Source organism: Rhinopithecus bieti, unplaced genomic scaffold, assembly GCF_001698545.2.
Source record: "Rhinopithecus bieti isolate Rb0 unplaced genomic scaffold, ASM169854v2 scaffold_21412, whole genome shotgun sequence".
Taxonomy (NCBI): domain Eukaryota; kingdom Metazoa; phylum Chordata; class Mammalia; order Primates; family Cercopithecidae; genus Rhinopithecus; species Rhinopithecus bieti.
Window position 1 is genome coordinate 1,037,663 of NW_016811643.1, and position 11,310 is coordinate 1,048,972.

Genomic DNA, 11,310 nt, shown 5'->3' on the forward strand with positions numbered 1-11,310 from the left:
AGAACAAAAGGAGGAGCAGCTTACTCATCATGAGTAGTCTGGGAAAACATATGCGCTCAGTCTCAAATCAAAAGTAATCGTAACTACTGTCTATCTATCTATTTATTTATTTGTAATCCCTTCAGTAACCCTATGAGGAAGATATTATCAAGCACCCCATTCATTCAACAGTGCTTGAGCACTTTCCGTGTATCAGTGCTGTGGGCTTTTCTAGGCTCTGGGGTATAGCATTGATCAAAATAGACAAAAATCTCTGCTCTCATGGAGCTTATATTCTAACAGGAAAAAAGAAAACTGAGGTTCAAAGGTATTTTACAGTCACTTGCCCATAAAAACATACTGAAGCTGGACTTAAACCCACAGTAATCTAAGTCTGCTCATCAGATAGGAAAGAGGGAACAGAGCCTGCTGGACGGAAGAACACTTGATAAAAGCACAGAGGCAAGGAAGAACATGGTATGCTCAGAGAATAGGAATAATGTGCAGGGGCCAAAGTGTCAAGAGGCCCACAGGGACCAAACTGCAGGGTCTTGATTGCCACACAAAGAATTTCTACCTTGTTAGGTGGAAGAATTGGTCATCACTGCTTTAGGATGGGATGATCAAGCTAGTGTCTGCTTACATTGGACAACTAGTGCTGCAGTGCTGAAAAACTTGCACGGACCTCCATGGCTTTTTTCTTTTTTTTTTTTTTTTGAGACAGGGTCTTGCTCTGTCGCCCAGGCTAGAGTGCAGTGGTGTGATCTTGGCTCACTGCAACCTCTGCCTCCCTGATTCAAGTGATCCTCCCACCTCAGCCTCCCAAATGGCTGGGATTACAGGCGCGGGCCACCACACCCACCTGATTTTTTGTATTTTTCATAGAGACAGGGTTTTGCCATGTTGCCCAGGCCGGTCTCAAACTCCTGGCCTCAAGTGATCCACCCACCTTGGCCTCCCAAAGTGCTGGGATTACAGGCGTGAGCCACCTCACTCAGCCTCTCCATAGCTTTTTTTAAGGGCAGCAGTTTATTTGAAAGTGTACTACCTCCCTGGTTTGCTATCACATACATTAACGTCTGGTTGCGTTGATACTTTTTAGGTCTTGCCATGGAAAACATTTTTATTACAAAAGTGCCTTTTGCTGGCATATCCAAGGCATATTGTGGTTTCAGAGTAGTGAAGGCATTCCATTGGAAAAGCTATCAAGGGTAAATGAGTGGGGTTTTTTCCTTACGTTTTGAGATAAGAGTTAATTTAAAATCTGGCCCTCGAGTATTCTGTGACTGGTCAGCCATCCTCAATATTATTTTTCTGTCTCAGGGAGCTATGGCAACATCCAGAATCTGGATTTTGATGAAATGTTTTAATGTTCATAAAATGGGAAATTGATCTTGAAAATGACCCCTTTTTTTTGCCTTATTTTGTTTGTGTAACTTGGAGTTAATTTTACACTTTGAGATTGTGAGATTTTAAAAACTTTATGGTTTTAAGTGATGGTTTTAACCCATCTTGGGACTTGGGAAAAGCTTTTAAGACTGTTTTCTAGAGAGCCAGAAGACAGCAGGCCCCTGCCTATTACACGTGACAGGCAAGGCTGTTAGGAAGCAAAGCCACGTGGACTTTCCAGCCCCTCTGTGGAGCCTCAGAGCATTTACAGATTTGGCATTCTCTAGGGCAACATGTGGGTGGCTGATGCTGGTGGACTGCTATTGTCAGGGATAAAAAAGAAAACCATTATGGTTAGCAGCTTGTGCAGTAGCATGCAAGTGGATCAGCTCAGTCTCCACACAGTTAAGTTAGAGCATAAGAAATCCAAACCATGACTGATCTCAATCATTTCCTTTCCTACAATTTTCTTCTTTTAGCCACTGCTTTATAGTGTTTCCAGATCAATCCTAGGCACTGCACCCACTATCATCAAATTCATGTACATAGTTCTTTGCATTTTCACTGCATGCTTGTGCATGGGAGCCCTCTGGTAGCAGTTCCAACTCAGTGCCTTCTCCTTTGCCTTTGCTTCCCAAATCATCACACTTCTGTGCTTATTCATCCCACATTGACTCACATCCTCCAGAAAATGGCAGGATTGTCATTTCAAAGAAATGGAGGCATCAAGTTGAATAACTTGATACAGAAGCTGGAGTTGGAACCCAGGTCCTCTACTTCCAAGAAGTGCTGTCTTTTTTTGTTTGTTTTTTTAGAGACAGGGTCTCGCTCTGTTGCCCAGGCTGGAGTGCAGTGGCATGCTCATGGCTCACTGCAGCCTCAACCTCCCAGGCTCAAGCGATCCTCCCACCTCAGCCTCCCGAGTAGCTGTGACTACAGGCACGTTCCACCATGCCTAATTTTATTTATTTATTTATTTATTTATTTATTTATTTATTTATTTATTGGTAGAGATGGGGATCTCGCTATGTTGCGCAGGCTCACATGTTCTGTTCATTGAACCTCACTGCCTCTTTAGGATTCAGTTTCTTCGGTTTTTATTATGGTTTTATTCTGTTTAGTTTTTTAAAGTAAAACTTCACCTTATTATGAAAGTTTTACAGCATTTAAATTTTTATGTTCAACATGTTTCTCAATATCATTTCAATATTTTGATCCCCAGTTTTTGTCATGATCAGCTCACATCTGCTCCTTATCTAACCTTTTTAATTTTGTCCATGACCATCCTACATTGCAGGCTTCTCAACCAGATGAGTTGACCATTGAGGAACATGAGGTGTTAGAAGTGATTGAAGATGGAGATATGGAAGACTGGGTAAAGGTATATTCCTTTGCTCATATCGCCCCTTCTTGTGACATTTTTAGGAGTTCGTTTTGGTCTTTGTTGTGCCCTGTCTAAATTGTGTGTGTGTAAACTTGTTTTGTCACATGTCTTTTACCCAGGCTCGAAATAAAGTTGGCCAAGTGGGTTATGTGCCAGAAAAGTACCTACAGTTTCCCACCTCAAACAGCCTCCTGAGCATGCTGCAGTCCCTGGCCACTTTGGACAGTCGGTCACACACGTCCAGCAATTCCACGGAAGCAGAACTCGTTTCAGGCAGCCTCAACGGAGATGCCAGTGGTAAAGACTGAAACAAGGCACTCTTTATTTGGTCACATTTGACCTAAACTGTATTGCCCTGGAGTAAGCCTTCACTAGGATAAAAAGCACAACTTTCCCCCTGTCCTATAATATGCTCTTCTTTATATGGTCACATTTGTCATGCACAGTAGAACCCTAAAATTAATCATCAGTGAGTAAAAAAATTACAACTTTAATCCTATTCTGTATGATGCTGTTTTAGTTGTCATGTGAGCATAGGGGTAGTTGCAGAAGCAACCGGCTATTAATTATCTTACCAGATTTGTTTTTCTCTTGCTCCCTAGTCTGTTTTGTGAAAGCACTTTATGATTATGAGGGCCAGACAGATGATGAGTTATCTTTTCCTGAGGGAGCAATAATCCGTATCTTGAACAAAGAAAACCAAGACGACGATGGCTTCTGGGAAGGGGAATTCAATGGGCGTATTGGAGTTTTCCCATCCGTGCTAGTGGAAGAACTTTCAGCCTCAGAAAATGGTGATACTCCATGGATGAGAGAGATTCAGGTACCTGAGAGGGGAGACGGTTGAATTAAAAGATGTTTAAAGAAAATTGCTCCCAAGGGGTCTGTGAATTCACACAAAAGTGGGCTGTAGTCTCTGCCTTACCCTCACCGGTCTTTGGTTGCCAGTGTCTGCACAACTGAATTTGGGAAACCAGAGACTTCTCAGTCAGTCCCTTGTGGAATATGGCCATCCTCCCACACCTCCATCTTCCCACATTCTCTTCCCTGAATCGGTTAACCAAAATGCCAAATTATATGTGACATACCAAAGATCATTTAGGTGGAGAAAAACAAACCGAAGAGGGAAGGCGTTGCTCTGTGGTTAATTTACGTAGTAAAACTCCTAGCTGGCTCTCTCTCTCCCTCACTGTCAGAGCCTCCTTGCCTAGTCCAGGTCCTGCCAATCTATTTCAGAGAACTAATGAGCCTGCCAGAGCCCCTAATCCCCACTCAAGTGATCCTAGACTTAGTTTATCACAGGGAAACAGCCTTTAAAGGAAACTCTAATTCAGTCAGAGTTTAGTTTGTCCCCTCAGGGATCTATCATTGCAGGCCAGACAGGTAGAGGAAGAAGGAACATGTTTGCCAATTTTGTTTGCATGGTGATTGTGACCCTTAGCCTAACATGCACAAAACCTGGGGAAGTCAGAAATTCATCAAGGTATTTTATCTTCACCCTAAAAAATCCAACTTGTTCCTTTTGTTGTTGGTGTTCTTTGCTAAGTTTACTGAATTGACCTATTTGGTACATTTTCAATAGAACCCTAGAGAGTGGCTTCACTTGATAACTGTTTAAGACAAACTAAAATCAGTAATGTGATGAGATCTGTAAGAGGAAAAAGTGAAGTGCAATGCAAAATTGGGGCTTGAGGTGGTTATTTAATGCTCAGTTGCTTCTAATGAGGTTGACAAGTTTCAATAGTCAGCTTAGCTTCAGAGAAAAGGGATGTATACAGAGCAGTCAGAGAAGCAGCCAGGCTGTCCTTCCTGGGCAGAAGCACCAGGTAACCTCACTTCCCTTTGCTGCAGATCTCTCCTTCCCCCAAGCCACACGCCTCCCTGCCTCCACTGCCATTGTATGACCAGCCTCCCAGCAGCCCCTACCCCAGCCCAGATAAGAGGAGCTCCCTGTACTTTCCCCGGTCTCCTTCAGCAAACGGTAAGGGTTCTCCTGGGCATGGATCTAAATGCATTTTCACTTCAGAAATCTGCATATTCGCCTGAAGGGCAAACAAAACTGCATTTGCTTTTTTTTTCTTTTTTTTGGAGACAGAGTCTCGCTCTGTCACCCAGGCTGGACACCCAGGCTGGAGTTCAGTGGCATGAGTTCAGGCTGGACACCCAGGCTGGAGTTCAGTAGGCTCACAGCAGCCTAACCAAGTGGCTCAAGTGATAACTAACTCCTAGGCTCAAGTGATCCTCCTGCCTCAGCCTCCCTAGTAGCTAGGAGTACAGGCATGCACTACCACACACAGCTAATTTTTGTATTTTTTGTGGAGAAAGGGTATTATTCTGTCACCCAGCCTAGAGTGCAGTGGCGGGATCATAGCTCACTGCAGCCTTGAACTCCTGGCCTCAAGTAATCCTCCTGCCTCAGTATCCTAAAGTGCTGGGATTACAGGCTTGAGCCACCATGCCAGCCTTGCATCGGCATTTTTATTGTTCAACAACTCAAGTAAAATGAACTTCTTTGGTTTTCTCCCTTAGAAAACAGCCTTCATGCTGAGTCACCAGGATTCTCTCAGGCATCAAGGCATACGCCTGAGACCTCACATGGCAAACTGCGACCTGTAAGTCTCTTATCTTGCAGGATTATAGAATGCATAGTTCTTCCAAATTGAAAGGAAGGAATTAATGTTTCCCCGTGGCCCCTACGTTGTCACTGACTCTGCCAAACAAAGATGAACTGGGTTTGGGAAGGTAAAAAGAGCTATTGAAAAGGAAGGCCATAGAAATCAACTCATCTTGGAACATTTAATCTACACTGGAACTTTCTTCACTGAGCCACAGTGAGATTGCAAGATGATGGCTATGAAAGTGTATTTAGATTAGAACAAGCTTTATGAGCATTAAAGCGGGCTAATTGTGAAACACTTTTTTCAGTAAACATTTAATTTTCCAGGCCTCTGTTTGCCTCTTTGAGGAATACTGAGATGAAATAATAAGCTAACTTCATGGCCTTAAAGAGCGTTTATCCTCCGGGTAAATATATTATAGCAAAGTTACCTCTCTCCTCACCCTTCACTCTACTGCCATCTGCATTCCAACCACCACTGTACTCCAAGATCATGACTTGCACATTGGTAATCCAGTTGGATACTTTGCAATTTTATTTTCCTTGACCCCATTAGCTTTTGATACCATTCCTTTACCACTGGCTTCCTTTGGCTTCATTCATTCAGCAAATATGTATTGAGTGCCTTCTTAAGGACTTGAGTCTTTATCCCAAATGAGATAGGAAGCCATTGTAAAGTGGTAAGCTGGACAGTGTTGTGGCTGGTGCATTTTTATAGCATCGCTATGGCAGCTAAGTGGAGGATGGATGGAGGCTGGCAGAAAGGACCTAGGGAGCAATTAGGAGACTGGGGCAGCATCGAAGAAAGAGGTGTTGGCAGCATGGACTGGTGGGTAAGAGTGGGAACAGAGAGCAGTGGGCTGATGTGCTTCTCTACCACATTTGCCTCGTTTGCTTTCTTCCTCTCTGGTCCTACCTTTCTGTGGACCTTTGCAGCCTTGCCTCCACCTGTCTCTGCTGATACTTCTCATTGTTCTGTCCCTGGGCTGCTTCTCTTGAAGTTGTTGAAAGCACTCTTACCAAATGACCTCATCTGCTTCCACAGCTATGATAACCATTTATATACCAGCAAGTTACAGATTTGTAACTGCCAATACGATCTCTTCACTGAGCTTCAGATTTGTGGATGTCTCCGTTTATATGTCCCAGATCCCCAAAACTCAGCAAAAATGAGTTGTGTTCCCTCCCAGACATGTTCCTTTTTCCATATTGCCTATCTTGGTAAATGGAACCCCTATCCTACTGGTGTTCTGGCATCATTCTTAATACCTCCCACCCCTGCCTCCCACAGTCATTCCCAAATCCTGCCAGATATACCTTGCAGACAGCTCGCAAATCTTTACACTTCTCTACTTCCCCTACTGCCAGTACCCTCATTTCGGCTATTGTCAACTCTCATTCAGAGGACTACAAAAGTCTCCTAAGTTGCCTTCGTACCTGGACTCTTGCTTGCCTCTGATCTTTTCTCTAATTGTTACCTGAGTCATCTTTTCACTGATCTGATATTGCTTAAAATCCATCAAAAACTCCTCTTTTGCCTACAGAATAAAGCACAGATTTTTTTCTTCTTAAAGCAGATGTTTAAACATGGTTTAACAAGGCCCTTCACGACTTAACCCCAGCCTACCTTTCTAGCCTTACCTTTTGTAACTCTCTTCCCAAGACATGCTGAAATGTTTCATTTCTCTAAGCATTGCTCTCCCTTGCTTCCAACCAGACCTTTGCTTTGGAGGATGTGCTACGATCTTAGTCATGCGACTCTTGTGCCACCCATGAGGTTTTTAGCCTAGACAAGAAGCTGATTTGTGGGCTTGATATTTCACTGAGAACAACTGCTTCTCAGTGTAGGAAACAGTGAAGACTAGGTTGAAAGCATGTGCTCACAACATTTCTGAGACCCCTAAGGTGCCCACGTCCTTGGACAGATGAGTGATTAGGTTTTGGGGATGCTTCAGATACTGAGTCAGGAACTGACTGACAATCTACGTAACTGTTTCCTGCTCAGGTCCGGGCAGCTCCCCCTCCACCTACGCAGAATCACCGAAGGCCAGCAGAGAAGATAGAAGATGTGGAAATCACACTGGTGTGATGATGGGCTTGCCCATCCATTACTGCTACAATCAAGGCCAGGCTTGGAGTTTGGCCAGTCTTGTTTTTAGGCACCTTTGCATGATGATGACTCTTGAACAGAGCAAAAACAAGGATTATTTGTGACTGGGTGGCCTGGTAGACTCCTCCCACGTTTTGAATATTTCGTGCCTTTTTTTGGTTGTCATTTTCTATGTCATCTTTCCTACCATAGCACAAATCCTAGCAGACCCTAGGAGCAAAGAGGGGGGCAGCCCTCATGCCTAACAGTGGTCTGTTTTTATATGAGACTCAAGACCAGGCCTCATTCCAGGGCACAGTCCCTACGATCATGTGCACTCGTACAGTATATTACTGTGACTGCAAGGATGTGGCAAAGATTCTCATCTTTCTTCAAGTGGGTTTTGCTCTGAGAATTAATCAGATCATGTTGGCTACATAAGGAAACAGAAGGAGGGATTTCAGGAGAGGCTGGCTCCTCCCCAAGGTTACTCCCCAGACTGAGAAAGTGAAACCTTATTGGGAAAAATTGGACTGCCCTGAATTTAGCCCCAATTGCATTAATCCACATCTCTTCCACCACTAACAGACTTAAAATAACAGTGTCCTTCGTATTAATATCTGTGCCATTTATTTAGAATTAGCGGAGCTAATATGGAGGGGCTGAACTAATAGCCACGTCTTGTCCATCACATAGACTAATAGAAAGGAGGCTATGGCTAAAGCAGAAATGGAGCTTCCGGATCTGAAATTAGCCAATATAATGTTCTTTTTTATTTGGGTATTTTTCATCTTAATTTTTACAGCATATATATACTCTTCTTACCAGTATGCTTAGAATCTGAATGTCTAGATAAGTTGAGGACACATACCGGCATTGTTGAGCTTCTCTACTGGAGAGGCCCCTGGCATTATTTTATTCCCAACCCAGCAGCCAGCAGACCGGCCCAGACAGCCACGCTGTGGCTAGTCCAGACCAACTGCTACGGTGAAAAATGGAGCTTCCAGGTCCCACTACCCTGACATTTCCTTGGAAGGAAGAACCTGGGGGCCCATGGAGGAAACCAGCTTCCTGTGAGAAAGGACTGAAGGATTACACACCCTGCACAAGTACAGATTGACCAGGAAAAGACAAGTGTCTTCTGTGTGTCACAGGGAAAACCAGGAGTGGCCTTCTTTGCAGGCCAGCAAGCCTACAACAGCAGGTGCCCCCGAGTCAGGTACTGACTCTCCGCTGTCTGCTGCTGTAGAAGGTAGGGAGCGCAATACCTGGGGACTACGGGATGTTTGCTGGTTGTGGTTTTGTTTTTTGTTTTCTAGGTTAAGAAATCAAATTTGCAGAATTTAATCTAAAAGTTGCATTATGCTTTGAAAACTCCATCCCTCCTAAGAATCTTAAAAAACTTGAAATGCTCACCAAATGTCCCCATGGGATTTTTGACCAAAAGTAAGGTCATAACTGAAGAAATTTTTAGTTCTTTGATCACTTCAGTGACAATACCCATTGATGAATCTTCTTCATGATTTGGGGGTTTTTGTTGTTGTTGTTGTTTTTTACACTTCTTAACCTGTTGATCTATTTGAGGTCTTTTGTGTTTATCAAACTTATTCTTAAGTTTAAAAAAGAAATTAAAAGGGTGGTTTTTTAAGATTTTAAAGTTTGCTAACATATTAAAAAATCTTCAAATGCTTATTAAATAGAGCAGTTCTTGCCACCCAGTCTTGTATTCTCTCTTTAGCTAGCCAAATTGTCCTTGAATTTGGGTTTTCCACAACCTCAGACGGTTATTTGAAATCTTTTGTTGTATTTTAAAATATTTTTTGGAAGAGCTGCTAATTTTATTTTAAAAAACAAAGTTGTGAAAATATGCCTCCTTTTTAAAAAATAACCCCTCCATCCAGGACATGGAATCCAGCACCACAGTGCACAGGTCAGGGCTCGGAGGGAGCCTCTGTGCAGATGTGCTTTCTTTACAGTGGCTGTAAAAAGTTTGTATTTATTATGTATAAAATGTTGAGTAATTAAAAAAAATGGAATTATGTTTTCTAAGATTTACTATAGAAAGACTTGGGTAAACAGACCTTTCCAAAAAGCCCATGCTTCTTATAAAGACATTCCTGGGCCCTCCTTTAAACCAGCTAACAGACAGAGAGAGGAGAAAGTAAATTAATCCATCCATGAGACAGTCCCTGAAGCCACCCATGTGCTAGGTGTAATATCCTGGGTACTAGAGATGGCAGTAAATAGGTTATGGTCTTTGCTTTTCCCATGGGAAAAAAAAGAACTACATGAGGACAGTACTGTGGGACATGTGCTAGAAGGGAGGGGCAGATAGCATAGAGGCAGCTGAAGAGGGAGCTCTGATTCTGCTGCTGGAGGGGTGAGAGGAAGGTCACTGAAGTCCCCTTGCCGGATGTGACCGCTGGCTTCCAGGAAGCGGGCATTCTGCATGCCTCTCCCCTTTCCTAAACCTCCACCCTAAGGAGTAATGAATTGTGTGAAAGGAGATTTTCTCAGTCTCCGGTGGATGGAGCATTCTTAGTTAAAGGCTAAGTCCCTCTGGCTTCCAGCCAGCCACACTGAGGACCAGGACACAGCCTGTTTGGGGAAGGGCTCCACAAGCTCTCCTCTTTCCCAGAGTGGGGGACGTGCAGTAAGTATTTTTCCAGACATTTTCCTGTGCATAAGACTCTTAAGTGTACACATTGCTTGTTTACATAAAAATGTGTTCAGCCAGGCACAGTGGGTCATGCCTGTAATCCCAGCACTTTGAGAGGCCAAGGTGGGCAGATCACCTGAGGTCAAGAGTTTGAGACCAGCCTAACCAACATGGAGAAACCCTGTCTCTACCGAAAATACAAAATTGGCCAGGCATGGTGGCTCGTGCCTGTAATCCCAGCTACTCGAGAGGCTGAGGCAGGAGAATCGCTTGAACGTGAGAGGCAGAGGTTGCGGTGAGCTGAGATTGCGCCATTGCACTCCAATCTGGGAAACAAGAGTGAAATTCTGTCAAAAAAAAAAAAAAATGTGGTCCAGTATAAATGTTGGGTAGATTCCTAAGTGTGGATTTTGAGAGTCAAAAAGGTATGTATTTAATTGTGTTAGATTTTGCCCAAATTGGCCTCCTATAAGGACTATATCCATTTATACTACCACCAACCGCATATGGACTTGGGAGCCAGGAGGTCTGGGTTAAATCCTGGCTCTGCCACTTGACAGCCATGGGGACTGAGCCTGTGTCCTCATCTGGAACCTGAGAATAAGACTGGGTCCAGGAAGCCATGTAAAGTGTGTGGCACAGGCTGGTCACCACAAACTCTTCTTACTACCACCTCTCCTGCCTCTTCTCAGTGTCCTTCCCTTCAGAACTAAGGTTCTTGATAGTCTTCCAGGCCCACAGTAACACACAGGGTTGTCATAAGGCCCAAGGGAAAGAATGTGTGTGAAGTGCTCTACCAAAAATGTTGAGAAGGGCTGTCAGGACACAAAATGTCATTTCCATCTTCTGACTTCGCTGCCAGTGAAAGCTGCTTTCAGTACTGGAAGCTCCATCTGTGACCAAGGGCAAAGCTTAGCTAACTGCCTCACCCCAGCGTCATAGCTAAATTTTGGTCTCCATCACAGGAACTGACTTGATGCATGATGCAATCAGGCCACAGGTTCTCAGCACACCAACTAGTTCCCCTTCCTCTCTGACCCACCACCCCAGCCACATTCACAAGCCAGAGACCCAGTGGGAGGGCATCATCTGGCCTTAGCCCTGCCACTGCTTGATGGAAGACCTTTCCCTCTAAGGTATCACATCCTCAATTTTGAAAGGAATGGAATGATGGCTGGGCACAGTGGCTCACA

General features: G+C 43.9%; 1 protein-coding gene across 1 annotated transcript in view; it reads left to right on the forward strand.

Moving 5' to 3' along the window:
- Nucleotides 1–9,499, forward strand: part of FCHSD2 (FCH and double SH3 domains 2) — a 320,741-nt gene extending 311,242 nt beyond the window's left edge. The window contains exons 15-20 of the mRNA XM_017894322.1: nucleotides 2,666–2,749; nucleotides 2,872–3,049; nucleotides 3,355–3,575; nucleotides 4,604–4,733; nucleotides 5,282–5,364; nucleotides 7,375–9,499. Coding sequence (XP_017749811.1) covers nucleotides 2,666–2,749; nucleotides 2,872–3,049; nucleotides 3,355–3,575; nucleotides 4,604–4,733; nucleotides 5,282–5,364; nucleotides 7,375–7,458 — 780 coding nt within the window. The 3' untranslated portion in view covers nucleotides 7,459–9,499. The remainder of the gene's footprint in view (nucleotides 1–2,665; nucleotides 2,750–2,871; nucleotides 3,050–3,354; nucleotides 3,576–4,603; nucleotides 4,734–5,281; nucleotides 5,365–7,374) is intronic.
- The last annotated feature ends 1,811 nt before the right edge of the window (nucleotides 9,500–11,310 follow it).